The sequence below is a fragment of the Myotis brandtii genome, unplaced genomic scaffold (assembly GCF_000412655.1).
Source record: "Myotis brandtii unplaced genomic scaffold, ASM41265v1 scaffold915, whole genome shotgun sequence".
NCBI lineage: Eukaryota > Metazoa > Chordata > Mammalia > Chiroptera > Vespertilionidae > Myotis > Myotis brandtii.
The window spans coordinates 703,019-721,934 of NW_005371769.1; the positions used below are offsets into that span (position 1 = coordinate 703,019).

General features: G+C 63.6%; 1 protein-coding gene across 1 annotated transcript in view; it reads left to right on the forward strand.

The window, feature by feature from the left end:
* Positions 1–18,382, forward strand: part of KCNQ2 (potassium channel, voltage gated KQT-like subfamily Q, member 2) — a 45,502-nt gene extending 27,120 nt beyond the window's left edge. Inside the window, exons 12-19 of the mRNA XM_014532771.1 lie at positions 249–278; positions 3,760–3,813; positions 6,770–6,993; positions 7,599–7,707; positions 8,167–8,298; positions 10,506–10,613; positions 13,138–13,261; positions 13,895–18,382. Coding sequence (XP_014388257.1) covers positions 249–278; positions 3,760–3,813; positions 6,770–6,993; positions 7,599–7,707; positions 8,167–8,298; positions 10,506–10,613; positions 13,138–13,261; positions 13,895–14,626 — 1,513 coding nt within the window. The 3' untranslated portion in view covers positions 14,627–18,382. The remainder of the gene's footprint in view (positions 1–248; positions 279–3,759; positions 3,814–6,769; positions 6,994–7,598; positions 7,708–8,166; positions 8,299–10,505; positions 10,614–13,137; positions 13,262–13,894) is intronic.
* The last annotated feature ends 534 nt before the right edge of the window (positions 18,383–18,916 follow it).

An 18,916-nucleotide genomic window follows, 5' to 3' on the forward strand; every position in this document is an offset into this window, starting at 1 on the left:
TCAGGACTCGTGGGTCCAACCAGCCCTCCTTGCGGGAGCAGGCGTGGAGAGGGGCCTCTGGGGAGAAGTGAGAGCCCCTGAGCGGCGACCCCTTTCCCAGGCCCTGCCCCCTGGGGCTCAGGAGCGGTGGCTGTGGGTGCAGGCAGGGCGGTGAGGGGGTGGTGGTGCCAAGGGGGCCTCCTGGTCCCTGGCGGGCGGGGTGTGCCTGGGGGGGTCGTTCCTGACCGTCTTCTTGCTTCTGTTTGAAGGAAGGAGCCACAGCCGGAGCCGTCCCCCAGGTCAGTGCGTGCCCACTCCCGTGTCTGCATGCGGTGCCAGGGGGCCAGGGCTGTGCTGGGAGCTGTGGGGCTGTGTCTGGACCCTGCTGGGCGGTGGTTGCCTGTGGAGGTGTGGTCCCTAAACCAGTTTCCTGTGCCCCTGTGAGTGCAGGCCGAGCCCCTGAGGTGGGGTTTCTGGGAGGAGGCCAGCCCAGGTGAGCAGTCCCAGCAGGGGCAGTGCCTGGGGTCAGGGTCAGGGCCACTCTAGGAGGGGTCTTCGCTGCCCAAGGGGCAGATCCGGGTGTGCTGAAAGTTTCTGGGGAGAATGGGAAGTTCCCTCTTCACACAGGGTCTCAGCAGGCCCCCCATTCTGCTGCGGCAGCAGGTTAGAGACCCGAGGAGGGGCTCTGTGGGTGACCTCTGTGCAGGTGGAGCCAGGGTGTGGCCCAGTGTCTCCCTCGTGGCAGCAGAGAATTCCGGCCATACCACAGCTTCACGTCGTGAGCTGCAGCCTGGGGGTCCCCCAGGCCCCATCCACTCACTGCAGAGGGAGGCCAGTCCCCCGCTGGGGGCCAAAGGCACTACCCTCCTGCTGCTCCCCACGGCGGTGCCCTCCGGGACCACAGGCGGCTCAGCTGGCTGCTCTGGTGGGGTAGACGGAATCGGCTGAGCCCACCCTCTCCAGCTCTTGAGGGCACGCTGCTCCATCCCTGGGCCCAGCAGGGAATGCTGGCCGGTGCCTGGACCTGGAAGGGGCCGTGCTTCTGTCCTGAACTGCCCAAAAGGGCCGAAGCGAAGGGACCCCTCAGAGAGGCTGAGGAAATGCTTTTGGGCAGGAGTTGGTTTAGCCCAGGGGTGGCGGGGGCTGGTCTGTGCCTCCTTGGCATCTGTGGGGGGCAGCCTCCGGGGCCGCGCCCACCTGTCCTCTGCCCATTGTCTGCGAGAGCCCGTGGCCTGAGGCGGCTCCGGTGGGCTCCCTGCGCTCATGGCCCCGGCTGTTCTCCCCTCCGGCAACTCTGGTCTCAGCCTCTCTCTCTCTCTCTCCTCCCCTGCCCTCCCCTTCCCCAATCTGGAAATCTCGCCCCCAAGTGCCTTTAATCATGGCACTGCCCTTCTTGGGCCCTTTCACGTGCGCTCTGTCTTTGGGGATGAGGTGCTGGCCCTGAAAGCAGGACTCAAGGTGAGGACACACGGGCGCCTCCGGGCTCTGTGCTATGCTCCCTGCCCCTCACCAGTCCTCCGTCCTCCCCGTGTGTCCTGTGTCCCTGCCTGCCCCTGGCCCAGCAGCTTCCCCCAGGGCCAGCTTGGCCCCGCCTCCTCCTGGGAACCAAGGACTTTGCCTCACCTGAGAGGCACACCTATCAGCCAGGTAATGGCGAGCGCATTTCTGCCCCTCCCCTGGGGCAGCCACCCCCTGTTTAGCACCATGGTAGGTGTGTAGGAAATCGTTCTGCACTGCACTTGTCCCCAGGGTGTCCGTGGGCTGCCGGAGCGGTCCTGTTCCGTAAGTGCAGGTGGATGGGTGGACGCAAGGACCCTTGCTCAGCTCCCGTGAGCCGGGCTCATGGTGGGCACACACCACGGCTGTGGCGGCGTCAGACCAAGGCCGTCTGCACTAGGGCTGGAGCTGGGGGCCGGGGCAGCCAGGGGTCTCGGGCTGTGCTGCTCTGGGCGTGTCCCTGACCCACCCTCTGACCCTTCCCATTTCTGACTGCTCCCGCCCCCACTCTGTCCCTGGAGGAGACCCCTGCTCCCACCGCTTTGCCCCTTGTCCATGTGCGTCCCTCCTTGTCACAGGCGTGTCTGTCCAGTCGGTCTTGGTGAGTGTCTGTGATGGGTCTTCCTCCCTCCTGGGCCTGGCCTCCCTGGGCTTGAAGCCGAAGCTCTAAGACAGGTGATGCTCGGGTTGGCTGAAGGAGGCGGGAACACCAGTGCCAGCCTGGAGCCCAGAGGGGACAGGCAGAGTCGGGAGTCCTTGACGCCCCAGGCTCAGGGTCGGGGTGCCAGTAGCCCACGGTCCTCAGCTCCGTCAGGCTCTGAGGCTGCACTGCCCCACACAGGAGCCACGGCCACGTGTGGCTGTTTAGGTTCCACTGACATGAATACAGTGAGCAGCCGGCCCAGTGCTCTGGAGCCGGGTGTGGGGCGGCCATCAGACCGCAGTGGGAGCCGTCGTGCGGGGGGCTGCGGGGCCCTGGGAAATGCTTCCAGGGCAGGCTGGGAGCTGAGCCCCCCATCGCTCTCTTTCCCAGGGGCAGCCTGAAGGTGGAGCTGCATGTGCAGGCCTGGGACCCCGGGGGCACAGCAGGCTCTGGTGGACTTGTGGCTGACATGGAGGGTGCCCGGGAGAGAATGTTTGCCCCAAATTTGAGGGGCTTCTGTGAGCAGCCAGAGCTGCCAGGTGGGGGTCTGGGTCCCGGGAATACTGAGTCACAGGGAGGTTTGCCCCATGTGAGACCACTTGCCGGGCAGCTGGGCCCCAGCTCCCTCCCACCGGGACTAAGTCGCCTGGCAGGTCCTGTTCTTCACCCAAATGACAGGACAGGTCCCACAGGAGGAGGCTCGAGGGGCACAGGTTCTTCTTGGGGGAGCATGGGGGGCCAGGGGAGGGCTTCGAGGACCCTGGGCTGGCTGACTCAGAGGTCGTCACGTGGTTCCTTTATGTGGGAGTGGAGAGAGGTGTCTGGACACCAGCAGGTGCCACCGATGTTTCAACGAATGTGTGTGGATGCTGAGCCCTCCTCCGGGAGCTGAGGCCAGCAGGTGCGTCTGGGTTCCTCAGGTGCACAGTTTGAGAACTGCTGTCTCAGGAGCAACAGCTTCGAAGGTGGAGAAAGAGGGAGAGGCCCCAGGAAAGCCAAGGGTTTCTTGTAGTGCTTGTCTCTTGCTTTCTTGCGTGTTCTGGTGCAGAGATAAGTCCCCTCTCGGGAGGTCCTAGGGCGCTGACGGTTGGAGGACACCCCCAGGCACCCCCTCCCCGGCCTGGCAGGTCCACCGACTTTGGCCCCCAACCCCCTCCCTCCTGAGCCCCTGACTGGGCAGCTGGCTTGGCTCAGCCAAACCTTACGATTGGTTTGTGAAACCAAACTGCACGTTTTCCTCCCCAAACATGTGCTTTCCAGAATCCTGTCCATCTAGTGCCAGCCCTTTGCAAAGTCTTAGCCCATGTATTATTTTTTTTATTCGCATGAATGTAGCAAAAAATAATACATCTTTTAAAAAGACGTGACCCCAAGCTCTGACTCTAGAAGGAAAAGGCATTTTGGGAGGGAAAAACAGGGAATTTTATTTTTTCTCCCCAAACCAGGGACTGCTTCTTTCCCAGGCCGGCGGAGGACTTGATGTGCAGCCTCCGCAGGTCCTTGCTCAGACACACGCTCTGTGGTTGGTGGACCCTGAGCCCAGAGCTACGCCAGGGGTGGTCACGGTGCCTCAGTTTACCTGCCCACTCGCCAGCCCAGGCTCCCTGCCAGGGGACTAACTGTGCTCTCCTCATTTCCAGTAAAGGCAGAACGTGCAGAGAGGGCCTGTGTGGCTGCTGCCCTGGACACTCTAGGTACCACGGACGCATGGCACGGGCGCCCTGCTGCACGGCTCTTCCGCTCCGAACACAGCTTATTAGAAGTTCTAGATGAGCCGGAGAGGCCCCGGCTCCCCCAATTCTGATTGGCAGCTAGGCCCACAGCCCGTGTGGGGCAGTGCTAGGCGCCCTCTGATTCCCAAACTCTTTCTCCTTAAGCAAAGGAGCCCTGCTCCCAGCAGGAGGGGCCGGCCAGGGGCTTGAGGACCCAGATAGGGCGCTGGCCCTGGGACCCTGACTGCTCCAGAAGCCTCTCTCCAGGGCCAGTCTAGCACCTCTACTAGGCACCTGGGTCAGCTCCCCCTCATCCGCCCCCTCGCTGCCTGCGGGGCAGCTCCGTCCTGTGTGTGCCGGCTCCCGTGGTGCTCACACACCAAACACCAGAAAGCCAGAGGCCCCCAGCTCCCCTTCCCACGTACAGGCCTGGTTGAGGGCAGACTGGAACGGGCTGGCGGAGAGGCGCACCCCGTGACACCATGAGCACCTCCACTGCACCGTGTGCTCCTCTGTCCGCTGTCAGGGGTGGGTGCAGGACTGTCTGTCTTTCTGCTTGCTCAGAGTGCACCCACCCGTCTCCCTCCTGCCCGCCCCCCGCCCTGACCGGGGCAGCCCTGCGAGTGTGGGCAGCTACTCACTTGTCCTGTGCATGCGGTCGGTGCTGAGGGGCAGGCGTCGGGAGGGGCCGTGCAGCAGGATCAGGGCCCCAGGCGGCCGCATGCTTGCACCTCTGCATCCGTGCATGCTCCAAATCCTTCTCCACCCTGAGGGGACTCAGAGGGTCCCCCTACCTGTCCATGCTGCCTGTGTGTTCACGGACGTGAGCGCTTGTGGGATGACTTGTGAGAGATCTGGGCTGGGCAGAGGCGGTCCTGCTTGCCCGGAGCTGTGTCCATGGTGCATCTAGCCACAGGCTGCTCCCTCAGGTCAGGGACTGTGGTCAGGCAGCGTGGGGATAGAAGGGCCAGGAGGCCAGGCCCGTGCAGTCCTGCTGTGCACAAGCCTCAGGAATGTCATTTCATCCTGGGCATCGGGGCCCAGCCATGCCCGGCAGCCCTCCCACCACTGAGTGGCCCGCTGTGCAGACCTCTTACCCGCCCCATCCCAATTTGCAGCTGGCCCCACATATTGAGAATTTCGCCCTGGGCGTGGCGGGCAGGGAAGGGAGCTGGGCCTCAGTGTTCTCTCCCAGGCCCTCCTGAATGTGCCCCCAGCCCTATGTAAGAGCCAGAGCCTCAGCCCCTCCCGTGGGCTGACTCTGTCCTTGGCTTGCGAGGTGAGGGAGGGAGGACCGGCGTTTGGGCATCTGGAGTTGGGGCAGGTCCGGGTGGCTGGGGTGGGATGCAAGTGGCGGGGGGCACTGAGCCTCAGCGACTGTGGAGGTCCCGGTGTCCACCCTGTGACACCTTCCAGCAGGGGACCCTTCCTGGTCTAAGCAGGTGCACAGCAGGGCCAGGCGGGGCCAGGGGAGGCTCCTTCCTGTGGCTCCGTCCTCGTGGGGCTGAGTTCCTGGGCCCCTGTGTGCTGCCTGGGCTGTAGGTCCCGCCAGGGTCCCCAGCTCTCCTGGCTGGGCGGGGCCACACTGCTCAGGGTCTCCCTGGACCAGCTGGTGGCCTTTGTTGGGACAGGAACACAGAAGAGGTCATTTGTCCAGAGGCCCCATGCTGCCTCAGTCCCCACCTGCCCATTCAGGCCTTGCCTGCCCTCAGTGGTCGCCAGCTCGGGGCCAGTGTCCTGAGTAAGCTGACACCTGGCCTTGTGCTCGCAGGCGGGGGGCGGGGCGGGCTGCCCACAGTGGGCTCCACACCTTGGGGCCATCTGCGCAGTTCTGTTCTGCAGAGCCCCTGACCTAGTGCACGGTCTGCGGGCTGAGGCAAGGAGGGTGCCAGCCAGGCCAGGTGGGCCGGTGGTGGGCTGCCTCTCCATGGCCGGTCATCACTGCGCCGCCAGACGGTGTGTCCAGGCTGTGCGTTCTGGTTGGGGCCGAGGGAGGTGGCTACCCAGGGTAGCACGGGGGGCTGGCGATGTCTGAGGTTAGCAGGTGTGGCGGTTCCCACAGGAACCCCTGGGCAGGTTTGTCATAAGCCAGCAGGGGCAGCAAGGGGCCCAGTTCACAGAGCCTGCTGTCTTCTCGAGCACATGAGGGGACTGCCCAGTGGCCGCCCGACTCCTGGCTGCTGCCCAGAGGGTATGGGAGCCAGGCACACTCAGTGTCAGACCCATCTCCACAGTTACTAGATGTGTGGACAGGGAGGCCCGCGGGGCTGTGGCTGGCCGGCCCTGGCCACCCCTCCCTGCCAGGGCTCAGGACAGCCAAGTGGCCGCAGAGCATGCCCACCCACTCCATCCTCCAGGAGCGGACCGTCAGCTCCCATGCGCCCTGGGGGTGGGGGTGGAGCCTGGGCGGCCCCGGGCAGAGGGGAGGTGGACAGGGACCCCCCCAGGATGCTTCTTGTGCCATGCCCTCACCCTGCTCCCCGGGCTGCAGAGCTTACCCCTCCTGACTCTGGGGCAGTGTAGAGTGTGGAGGGGAGACAGGGAGCCTCGGTGGTCGGGTGCCCACACTGATGCCCAGGGAGAAGCCGCTGGTGCTGGGCATTTGGGGACTCGTCCTGCTGTGGGTGTCACCGTGGAGAGGGAGGCCTGGCTGGACAGTGTGGACAGGGCTGGGCCCCTTTTGGTGGTAGGCAAAGTGATGTACGAGTCCCCTGACCAGCCCCTGAGCCAGCCCAGGACCCCATGGTGGAATTGACCTGGTCACCTCCGACCCCCGGGCTCCAGGCCAGGGCAGTGGCCCAGCGGGCATTTCTCTGGGGCTGGGCTGCAGCTGCTCGCCATGTGGGAGGATGTTGGCTAAGAGCAGCTGACCGGTGCCAGTGTGCTGTCCAGAGTGACTCCTTCTGCTCTCTCTGTGTGTCTGTCCTCCTGGGAGCAGTCAGAAGGTCAGTTTGAAAGACCGTGTCTTCTCCAGCCCCCGAGGTGTGGCTGCCAAGGGGAAGGGGTCCCCACAAGCCCAGCCTGTCAGGCGGTCGCCCAGCGCCGACCAGAGCCTGGAGGACAGTCCGAGCAAGGTGCCCAAGAGCTGGAGCTTCGGGGACCGCAGCCGCGCGCGGCAGGCCTTCCGGGTCAAGGGCGCCGCGTCTCGGCAGAACTCGGAAGGTGGGTCAGGTCGGCCACCGCTGTGGCCCAGCTGCTTCCAGGGCTCACCCCCAAGTGCAGGCCCACTTCATCCGTTGCTTCCTTTATTGAGGTGAAATTCACGTCCCATAAAATTAGCCATTTTAAAGTGAACCGTTCAGGGGCATTTGGCATGTCTACTCTCTAGCTCCAGGACATTTCATCTCCCCAAAGGAGCCCCCTTAGCAGCCTCCCCAGCCCCTGGCCACGCCAGCGGCTTTCCTCTCGGGAAGTGTCCTGGACATGTCGCGCAGGCGGGCCGCGCGGCTTCTGTGTTGGGTGCCCGGCTGAGTTCATGGGGTGCTCTCTGGGCTCCTCCATGGCGCACGTTCCTTTTCATGTTGAGCGGTGTTCCGCCATTACTGGGTGTGGACACGCCCCACTCTGGCCCTCCGTCCGTCCACTCACAGTGATGCCCCTGCAATCCTCACGTCGCACCCCCGCAGGCCAAGGCCAGCAAAGCCTCTGAGAAAGAACAGGTGGAATCTAGAGCATGTGGGCCTGACTGGGTGCATGAGGGGTCCCTGACGAGGCGCCATGGCACCAAGGGACTCGTCTCCTCATGGGCCATGTCCCCTTCCACCCAGAAGCAAGTCTCCCCGGGGAGGACATCGTGGATGACAACAAGAGCTGTAACTGCGAGTTTGTGACGGAGGACCTGACCCCGGGCCTCAAAGTCAGCATCCGGGCCGTATGGTGAGTGACCCTGGGTGTCTGGGGTGAGGACGCCCCCCCTCACAGGATCCTGAAGGGCAGTCACTGTCCCTGGAATGCAGGGCTTTGGGGGGCTTGTGTGAGGGCACACGCTCGGGGGCGGGAACACTGGCCGACACCCCTTTAGTCCCAGCTCCTTGTGGCTCAGAAGACCCCTCGTGTCACGGGGTTTCCTTGCCCATCACCCGAGGGTGTTAGTGAACAGCCAGGAGCTGCCCAGGGGGGTTCTCGGGTGGATGCGGGTCTGCTGAACAGCTGGGACCAGGAGCGGCTGGTGTCTTTGGTGGGTGGGTGGCCCAGATAATAGGGACAAGTTGTCCAGTGCACATTCTTGGAGATGCTGGGGGGGGGGGCCAGGAAGTGGACGCTGGGGCTGGCCCTGCTTGGAGAGTGTCCCGAGGTGGCCTCTGCCCTGGGCTCACGGCCCTGCCCAACCCTCAGTGTCATGAGGTTCCTGGTGTCCAAGCGGAAGTTCAAGGAGAGCTTGCGGCCCTACGACGTGATGGACGTGATCGAGCAGTACTCGGCCGGCCACCTGGACATGCTGTCCCGCATCAAAAACCTGCAGTCCAGGCAAGAGCCGCCCCTGAGCCCTGGGCGCGGAGGCCGGTCCTCCTGGGCCAGGCTGACACGCCATGAGGTGGGGAGATGGGTCCTGTGGAGGGCTGCCATGCTCTCCGCCAAGGGGGGCAGAGGACAGGGCTGAGGTGGGCACGTGGCCAGACCTGCTTGCTGCCACCTCTGGGCCCTTCCTCTCGCCCCACACAGACTTTCCTTCATGCTTGTTTTTAACGCCTCTCTTGTCTCTCCTTTTTCTTCCCTCCTTCCTGCTCTGTGATGGGAAGCATGCATGTGTGAATGCACATGTGTGTGGGTGCACAGTATAGGTCTCTGTGTGCATGTGTATGGGTGCATGCATGTGTGTGCATGTGTGTGTCCAGTGTGCCGTATGTCATCATGTGCACACGTGCGTGTGTGTTGAGAGGTGAAGCTGTGGGCATGCACAGACCCATCCAGTGTCACTTATGCACCTTGGCACCTCTTCTGCCAGGACAGAGGGCCTTGTCCCCCCGCCCCACCTCATGGGGCTTCTCACCTCCTGGGCAGTAAGTGGGGCTGGGGTGCGTGTCTGCGGTGTACAATGGCAGGGCACACACTGCTATCTCCAAGCCCACGTGTGTGAGAACTGGCTTGCTCACCCTAAAAGGTACCTGTACATACATGTATACAGGCATGAGCAAGGGCCCGAGGCACACACACACAGATGTGCACACAGTGCACACAAAGGCCCATGTCCACCACCACATGCACACACATGGTAGTACACATGTACACACACATGCTGTTAGCCTGGTACCACATGCATGTACCACATAATTACACACACACAAATGCACTGCCAGTACAGGTGTGCTCATAGGCACCCACCCTCCACATATAAATGAGCTGTGCACACACATGTGTTTGTGGTGTTTGTGAACAGGTCACAGCTATTGTCGTGGGTGTCTCCTGAGGTGGGTCACATGCTCCCGCCTGTCAGAGCCCCTGCCCAGCCCTGCCCTGCCCCGCCCCGCCCCGCCCAGGGCTCCTCAAACAAGGCTGCTCCACCAGGGAAGCCTGGGCCCCAGCTGGGAGGGTCTGAGTGGTCAGGGGACAGTCCTGGAGGGCAGCCCAGCTCCTAGCCCCTGGGAAGGGATGAAGTCCTCATTCTGGAAAGTCGGTGCATGCCGCTTTTGGGGGCCTCCCCTGTCCTGCGCCTGGATGCCAGGGGTGGGTCTCGCTGGGCCTTAACCGGCTCCTGTGGGCAGAGGTCAGGGAGTGACACCTCCCTCTGCCTGGACTCAGACCAAGAGGCCAGTCCTCCCAGAGCATCGACTAAACCTGTGTTGTGAGTGTGAGCAAATGTGTGTGTAATTGTGCACATGGAGGGAAATGTGTGAGCATGTGAGTGAAAACACATGTGAGTGTGTGCAAGCATGTCAGGTGTGCATGTGTGGGCAACACGTGTGATTATGCATATGACTGAGTGTGCACATGTGTGCATAAGCAGATTGTGTGAGTGTATATGAGTGTGTGAGTCTGCCTGTGTTTGTAAACAGACATGTGTAGTGTGCATATGACTACGTATGCCTGTGTGTGCATAAGCAGGCTGTGAGTGTACATATGAGTGTGTGAACCTGTCTGTGTACACATAAGCAGACATGTGTGCATGTGTACACATGAGCAATTTGTGTGTGCATGTGTGTCTGTGTGAGTGTGTGTGCATGTGAGCAACATGTGTGAGTGTTATGTGTGAGAGCAACCTGTGTGCATGTGCATGTGTGTGCGTGTGAGCAATTGGTGTGCGTGTGAGAGAACAGTCTGCCTGCTGTGTCTCCCTCGCTGCAGCTGTGGTGCTCCCAGGTCCTTCTGTCCTGAGCTCCCCTTTCCTTCCCTTTCTGTGGGAAAATGAAGTGCTCCCCAAGGAGCCGGGCGTGGGTCACTGGCCAGCAGTCCGAGTGTTGTGAAAGCTGGCGCTTCTGGCGCGGGGCCGCTGGCCTTCGCCCTGCACATGTGCATGCCCGCCGGCAGGCTGGGCACGGCCGAGACGCAGCGCAGGGTCGTGCTCGACTGAAAGGGGAGCATCAAGTGAGCGTGGCGCCCACTGTGTTGTTGCAAGTGGACGTAGCTGTGAGAAGGTCTGCTGCTTCGGCCGGTTGCTCCTGTCTCGGCAAGCCCAGCCGGCCCTCACGGTGCTCACGACGCGTTTGCTGGTGTCTCTTCTCTTGTTTACTCGCCAGGATAGATATGATTGTGGGCCCCCCACCCCCTTCAACTCCCCGGCACAAGAAGTACCCCACCAAAGGACCCACGGCCCCTCCGAGAGAGTCACCCCAGTACTCGCCTAGGTCAGGACGCCAGCCTCTCCTGCCTGTGTCTGTGGAATGGCCAGCCCCCTTCGCTCCAGGCCACATGACGGCAGACCCGCACTGCTCTTCCGAGGGGTGGAGGGGACGTTTCTCTGTCACTGACCAGCCAGACCCGGGAGCAGGCATTCCTCTGCAGAGCCCGGGTGGGCTGTGTTGGGGCTGCTCCTCTCGGCAGGGCCCTGGGGAAGCTTTCCAAGGACACCCTGTGTGCCGTCCTCCTGGGGCAGGGCTCCCTGGGCAGAGGCAGAGGCCAGGATTGGGGTGCCCAGATGTGCAGGGAGGAACTTCAGGGCTCCGGGGACCATGGTGTCCTTGCCACCCAGCCCCCGGTGCGACTCAGACCCCAGCACCCGCACACCTGCGGGTTGACCTATGAGGATCTGAGCAAGTCCCATCACTTCTCTTGCCTTGAACCTGTGGATAAACATGGGTCAGCATCATGGTAGCATTACGAGGAGGACGTCAGCTGATGGGCAGAATGGACAGTGAGTTAGCACATGCAGGTCCTTTAGGAACAAATGCAGACGGCGGAGCCCTCCGGCACCCCTGGGGCCCTGCAGAGGAGGCTGTGGCCCGTCCACCTTCTCCGGCAGGCCTGGTCAGTCAGGAAGAGTGGGGTCCCAGAGCAGGGACATGAGGGTAAGGAGAGATGCCCTCGGCGGTGCTGACAGCTGGGGAGCAGAGGGGCCCAGGGCACCTGGGGGCCAGGGTCAGCGTGTCAGACATCTCCACCTGGCATTCTCAGGGGAGTCGGCCTGACCCAGGGCAGCCCCAGAAAATACTTTCTGGGTTCCCCGCTCTACCATGTCCCCCAGCCCCAAGGATGTGGTACCTGAGACCCAAGCCATCCTGGGAGTTGCTGCAGGGGCGGAGCTGGAGGTTGAGAGCCCAGAGCTGGGAAAGCCCTGCTGCCTTCAAAGCGCCAGGCCTCCCGGGCCGTAGTCGGAGCGCTCAGCCACGCAGAGGAGGGGCAGGAGGACAGTCTTGGCACGTGGGGGCTCAGGGGTTAAGCCACCTCCTCAGCCTGAGGCCCAGGGGCAGGGTGCACAGGATCCTCAGAGGACCCTCTCTCAGCCCCAGCAACAGGCCGAGCCCACGGCCAAGGCTCCCAGGGGACCGGCCAGGCGGGTGGTCATCATGTGGCAGGGGTGAAGGCGCTGAGCCGGGCCTGGCCTGTATGCACATGTGGCAACACCACGAGCCCCTTCTCCTTGTCCATTTCCACGGGCATGTGCTTGGAGCCCAGGGTCCCCGCCGCCCTCCCCCCCTGCTGGTCCTTGGGTGCATGCGTCCAGCATGAAGCCCGTGAGAGCATGCGGAGGCTGCACCGTGGCAGACGCAAGCCTGAACCTTCTGCTTCCTGCAACAGAGAGAAAATCACCCCAAGTGCCCCCATCAGAGGCAGACAGGGTGGTCCTGTGGTCAGGAAGGAAGCCCAGCTGTGGCCCCAGCCAGCTCACAAGGTCCCTGCACCCCAAACTTGAGAAGTGGGCTTTGTGCTGGGGGCTCCAGGCCCGAGATGAGGCAGGGGCTGCGGGCCTTGGCCTGGGTCGCTGTCCGGCTCGTCTGCATCCTGGCTCAAGTGCTGTTTGCTGGGCAGTTTCGCAGCAGCTGCCCCAGGGCTTGCAGACAGCGAGGCCCTTGATGCTGAGTGGCGTCCACACGCTCGCCATTCGAAGGCCCCCTCTGAGCCCTTCCTGCTCAGCGTGGGAAACAGAAGCCCTCCCTGAAGGAAGCGCCTTCTCCGCCTGTGGCATTCATGGCCTAAGGCCTGTTTGAGATAAACTCAGCTGTGTTCTGCATCTTGCACATGTGTGTGTGCACGCGCACGCACACACACGTACACAGGCACACACGAGACACACATGTGCACACAGTGGACACAATGCACGCACACATGTACACATACACGGTGCACACAAATGCACAATATACACAAAACACATGCACATATAGACACACAATGTACACTGTGCATGCGCACATGCAAGCACACAAAGACCCCCTCTCTGATTGTGGTGGGCAGTTTCCGTGCTGGTCTGTGTCCCCGCTCCCTGTCCTGGTGCATGGAGCCCCAGCTCACTGTCCCCGCCTCCCTGCCTTGTTGTTCCCCCTGTAGACGTTTAACTGTCCCCATCAGACTGGCTGGGCAGAGGGCTCCGTGGCACATTAGGAAGGATGGAAGCTCAGGCGGGCAGTGCCGGGGTGGACAGAGCACAAGGGGCCGAGCTGAGGGGTGAACGGCCCCAGTACCTTCCTGTGCCTCCTCACCAATGTGCCGGCCCACCGGGATGGGGTGGGCAGGGAACAGGCCTGGGAGTCCAGAACCAGGCGAGAACAGGTGCTCGGCATCTATCTGTCCTGGCACCTGCTGCCCCCCAGTCAGCTCTGGGTGTGGCCTGGAACCTGGATCTGGAGGCTGTGGCCTAGCCCAGGAAGAGAGGGTCATGGGCCACCACAACCACTTGAACTCGTGCTGTGGGGCGGGGTCTCTTCCTGGCAGAGTGGACCAGATTGTGGGGCGGGGCCCGGCGATGACAGACAAGGACCGCACCAAGAGCCCGGCCGAAGCAGAGCTGCCGGAGGACCCCAGCATGATGGGCCGGCTGGGCAAGGTGGAGAAGCAGGTGGGCGGAGCCTGGAGAGCCGCCGTGGTGTCAGCATAGGGTGGACGCTGTGGGAGGGGTCCTCGAGCTTCCAGGGACCTGGCCCATCACAGCTTAGGGTGCTGCATGCCCCCTGAACCCCTCCCCAGTCTAGGGCATGTTCCCTTCTTTGGCCACAGGCCCTCAGGACCAGGAGCACCATTTATGCCCCTCCCCTTGCCTGGGTGGGGGCCACTGAGCGACACCACGTCCCGGGGCCTGTGGGTGGACTCTGTCACCTGGGCCTCATCCCCAGAGCCCTCTCCTGTGGACACACACAAGGACTCCCACCAGGCTCTGCTCCTGCCGTGGAGGGAGGAGAGCCATGCGTCCCTCTCTGGCGATTGCTCTGATGGGTGGGCCCACGGTGGCAGGGGGCAGCCAGATGAGCAGGAGCACCCAGGTCCAGCGCTCTGAAGCCCTGAGGCCACACACAGTAATGGGGTCAGAGGCTGAGCTGCTGGTGGGTCTGCCTCCCTCTGCCCCTGCACCTCTGCAGGGAGCAGCCCGGGTGCCCCCACTTCTGCAGGGAGCAACCCAGGTCCCCCCACCTCTTCAGAGAAAAGCTGGGTCTCCTCACCTTGGGGAGCAGCCTGCCAGCAGCCCCTCTTGCAGGTCCTGTCCATGGAGAAGAAGCTGGACTTCCTGGTCAGCATCTACACGCAGCGCATGGGGATCCCACCCTCAGAGACTGAGGCGTACTTTGGGGCCAAGGAGCCCGAGCCGGCACCGCCGTACCACAGCCCCGAGGACAGCCGCGATCAGGGGGACCGCAGTGGCTGCATCGTCAAGCTCATCCGCTCCACCAGCTCCATTGGCCACAAGAATTTCTCAGCGCCCCCGGCTGTGCCCTCCACTCAGTGCCCACCCTCTACTTCGTGGCAGCCTCAGGGCCATCCGCGCCAGGGCCACGGTGCCTCGCCCGTGGGAGACCACGGCCCGCTGGTGCGCATCCCGCCACCGCCCACCCACGAGCGCTCGCTGTCTGCCTACAACGGGGGCACCCGGGCTAGCACGGAGTTCCTGCGGCACGAGGACACGCCAGCCAGCAGGCCCCACGAGGGCGCGCTGCGAGACAGCGACACGTCCATCTCCATCCCGTCCGTGGACCACGAGGAGCTGGAGCGCTCCTTCAGCGGCTTCAGCATCTCCCAGTCCAAGGAGAACCTGGACGGCCTCAACAGTTGCTATGCGGCCGTGGCCCCCTGTGCCAAAGTCAGACCCTACATTGCTGAGGGCGAGTCGGACACGGACTCGGACCTCTGCACCCCGTGCGGGCCACCGCCCCGCTCGGCCACGGGCGAGGGCCCCTTTGCGGACGTGGGCTGGGCGGGGCCCCGGAAATGAGGCCCCACCCGCTTTTCCCTGACTCTTGGCCTTGAGGTTTCGAGGCGGGACCCTCCGGTGCCCATGCCTGATGCGGTGGCGGGCTGTGGGGGCGCCTCAGTCTTCACGGTGAAGTTTAACGAAAGTCCTTTTCCAACAAGGGGCACCCAGGCTGCTGTGCCCACTCTGTAGACCGCCGGCCCAGGTGTGAGAGGGTGGGTGATGCAGAGGACAGGTCCCTGGCAGAGGCTGGAGGTGTGGAGTCAGGGAGCAGGGCCAGAGAGGGTGCCCAGTGCGGGACAGGCCTGTCCCCTTGAGGGTGTGTCCATGTGCACGGCTGGGAGGATGCCCCTTGCCTCCCGTGCCCATCCACTGTGTTCTGAGTGTCCTGTGTGGGAGCCAGCCCTGCATCCAGGGCCCTGGCCGGAGAGGAGGGGCGAGGCCTCAGGACACACAGGAGCATGGGGACCTCTGTGCTCCACAGGCTTCTGGCAGAGGGTCCTTGGGGGCTCTCCCGGCCACAGGAGATCTGGGGGGTGGGCACCCCCTTGTCCTCTGTGCTCTGCCCTGTCCGGGTGCTGGTCAGCAGGCTTCGGCCAGCACGTTCACGGAGACCTGCTTGTGGGCAGTGGTGCTGGGCAGGTGGCTGTGGTGAGCAGACTTCCTGCTGCCCTTTGCAGGGGTGCTGCCTCACCTGTCCCCACGGGTGCCCTGACCGGACCCAGGGCTGGAAGAGGGTATAACCACTGGCAAGAGCTGTCCAAGTCCCCACGCGACATTAGACAAAGGCAGCTTGCTATAGGTTGTCTCTTCTGTCCCCGCTGGAGCTGCCCGCCCCGCCCGCCAGTCTCTGCAGCTGGTCCCTTGGCTGTGGCCTGCTGGTGTCTTGAGAGAAAGGACACCGCCCCCACCCTGGCCCCACTCTGGTGGGCACCTGGCCCGAGGAGCAGCAGCTTTGAGCCGGGAGCCCAAAGGCGGCGGTGGGCCTCCAGCAGGCAGTGTGGGGCACCTGGCATTTGGGGTGATGGACAGCAAGCCTGGCACCTGGCGCCCTCTGAGGCAGTGACCCCATGGGTGCAGGGCTGAGCCCAGCTAAGGCCACCAGGTAGGACTGCCCCGAATGCTGGGTCCAGGGAGAGCTGGGCTGTCTCCTCACCCATGCGAGCCCACACTGGCTGGGGGTCTCTGAGGCCGCAGCAGGTGGGGCTCAGGCCACGGCTCTGTGTGGGGAACAGCCTCCTCAGGGCCCCCGGCTCAGTGCTGACAGCACATGTGCCCTCGGTGCCCGCCCACTGTGGGGCCCCCCTTCGGAGAAGCCTTGTGCACTGTCTTGGGTGTGAGTGTGACGAGACAGGAGTGTGGCTGACACCCCACACCTGTGCTCAATCACAGGCTCACACATGGGCACACACACCACACACACACTCACACATACAGAAATTGCACAGGCACACCCATGCACACACACACACACCACTTAAGCATACATGCGTAATACACCTCACACAGTGCACATGCGCACACGCATGCATGCCTCACACACATGCGCAGGTGCATACGCACACAGCCATGCACATGCATGCCCTCATGCACACACGCACACGCATCGCATTCTGACTGGGCAGTCCCTTGGCCTCTTGGCTGCTTTCCAGCACAAGGACTCAGGGACTCGGGAGCTACAGTGGCTCTGCCACCCCGGGCCCCTGGGCAGAAGTGGCAGAAGGTGCCCTGGAGCCATGCAGGGCCTCACACTGCCCTCCCCTTGGCACGGCAGTAGCTGTCCAGAGTGGTTGGGTGGCCAATGGCCAGGGACAGCCTGGACTGGGCCAGGGAGGGCCCGGCACCTGTGGGGTGTCCGGATGTGATGCTGGGGCTCTGGCCGGCTCCCTGGGCCCCTTGGTCAGTGGCCTGGCCTCATCACCACCAAGCAGGGGGCTGCCCTCTCCCTTTATCGGCCTACCATCTCCCTCCTCTGTCCCTGTGCAATCATGAGCCACACTTATGCTGGGCCACCTGGGAGGACGGAGGGACCAGCCAGGTGGCAGAGGGCTCCCTCCCGGCCTGCCCACCGGCCTGTCCCCACCAGAGGCCACAGCTGCCTGCTCAGCAACACCACCCGTCCCGCTCCAGGACCCCATGCTGAGAGGGCTGCTCCGGGGGGGCCAGCTGCCTCCAGTCACCACGGCTGAGCCCAGAGCTGCCGCCAGCCAGGCAGCGTCACGCGTCTCCAGTGTGTTAACTTATTAACCCGCCTCCCCTCACTAGGCTGTCCCCTCCCCTGGCCGTGGGTTTGAGCTGTGAACATGGGAGAGGGTCGTCCTCTCTGTGGCCCCCACATTCAGGGGCCACCATATATCAGGTCCCCGCCCGCTGTTCTTGGAAAGAAGTCTGTGCGAGACATTGCACACGCTTTCTGAAGCCCAGAGGCGCTGCTGCTGGTGCTCTGGGCCTCTGTAGAAACGCTGGTGTTCGCATCTATTTCACTTTCGCCCCGAATTGTAAATAATGTACAGATGATCCTCAGCTGCCCTCTAGGGTGGCGCAGACCTGCCTTGGTGATCTCCAGGCCGCCCCCGTATATACTGACGTGGGTGTGAGGCAGGAAGGCTGCTTCCAAAGCCCGGGGAGCCTGTGTGGCTGTCCCCAGGGGCAGCCTCCACTTGGGCCCCCACCAAGGACAAAGTAGAAACAACCAAGGAGGGCTTCCTGCGGGAAGCAGTGTGGTGCAATCAGGGCTGCGCCTCTCCTTTCAGGGGCCTGGAGAGCCGGCAGCCCAGGGCAGGACACTGTGGCCCCTGGAGCAGGCAGAGCCCTGAGGGGCGGGGCTGCCCGCTGACCCAGAAGGCTGCTCTGCTGGGGGCGGGGCTTGAGGACACAGGGTAAAGAGCGGGAGGGAGGCCTGGGGAGGGAAGGGCCCTCTTCACAGCCTTTGGAGTCATCTGTGGGGCTGGGAGGGGTTGGGTGGTCTTTTGTTTTGGACACTTGCGAGGGTGACACGCTGACTAGGACGTGAGGACCGGAGGGCGGCCCTCGTCCTGGGCTTCTGGGCAGGTGTGCACACCTGGCTGGGCTGCAGGTCCAGCTCTGACTGGGTCTCATAAAGTTGTTGCCTTAATGCATGTTGACGGGGAGTCGCTGAGGTCGCCCCTGTGCCCTGGGTGGCCTCCAGGCGCTGATGCCGGACCCGCCCCCTCCTCCCCCGCCTGTGGTCCGCAGACCCGCTCCACAGAGGGCACCGAGCAGGCGGTCTCACCATCTCACACACGCTGGCCCGAGGTGCCGCCTGCCTGGATTCGCCGACCCCACCGCGCCCATCGGCTCGGCCGCCCGCGGCCCAAAGGCGGCTGCAGCTCCCCCATCTGCGCTGTTGCCTTGGCTGTGTTTGCACTTTTGTTCATGCTCCAAAGAATATTTCATAATGCCTTGCGTGTGACACGCACTGGCTCGGCGTGCGCTCGCACCACAGCGACCGGGCCTTTCTCCGTGACCGTGTCACCACCGCACACTTGTGTTTCACCCGCACTGTTGTTTTCCAAGGAAAGACGCCAGGGGACGGGTCCAGGTTTGCTAGGAGCAGTGAGGTGCGTGCCCACGCAGCTCACTGTCAGGCCAATGCTCCCGGTGAGAATGGGCCCAGCACAGGTTCCCGGGGGACCTTGGTGTGGAATCTGGCGTCAGGGATGCATATGGAAAGTTCTGGAAAGTTCTGTTGCCACAGGGACGAGTCTGGGTGCCCAGAGGGCCTGCGCACTGAGTAAAACACAGTGATCCACCGGGCAGTGCGTGCCTCCTTCCTCCCGTGTCCTCTGCGGGCGGCTGGCCTGGGGCTGTCCTCGCCGGGGCTTGTGGGGACAGGGACAGCGACAGCCTCCCCAGGAGGCCGCTGTGCTCCCACTGGGGAGGGTTCTCACTCTGCAGGGCCCGGCACTGGCTCTGTGGCGCCCTCTCTCTGCCACCACCAAGCACCACCAGCTGGTGGCCCCAGAGCAGAGACTCCGGCCCGCCCGCTGCAGGCTCCTGCCGTGGCCTTCTCTCCGCCATCCGACAGCTGGGTCCTGGGCTACGGAAGCATCAGCCCCTACCACTCCCCCTCACTCCCCTGGCCGGGTGAGGTGCTAGGGGCGGGGGTGACATCCTGTCTCCCACCCGAGGGTCTGGGCCAGGGCCTGGCTGTAAGGGGCTTGTGCTGAGCAGCTATGCTGCCCGCCTTCTGGAATGTTCCTCCCACCAGACCCCTCGGGCCTCTGGGGGCTCAGCTGAGCAGGCAGAGCAGATTGGCAGGGCTCAGTGGCCCAGCGGACTCATGTCCAG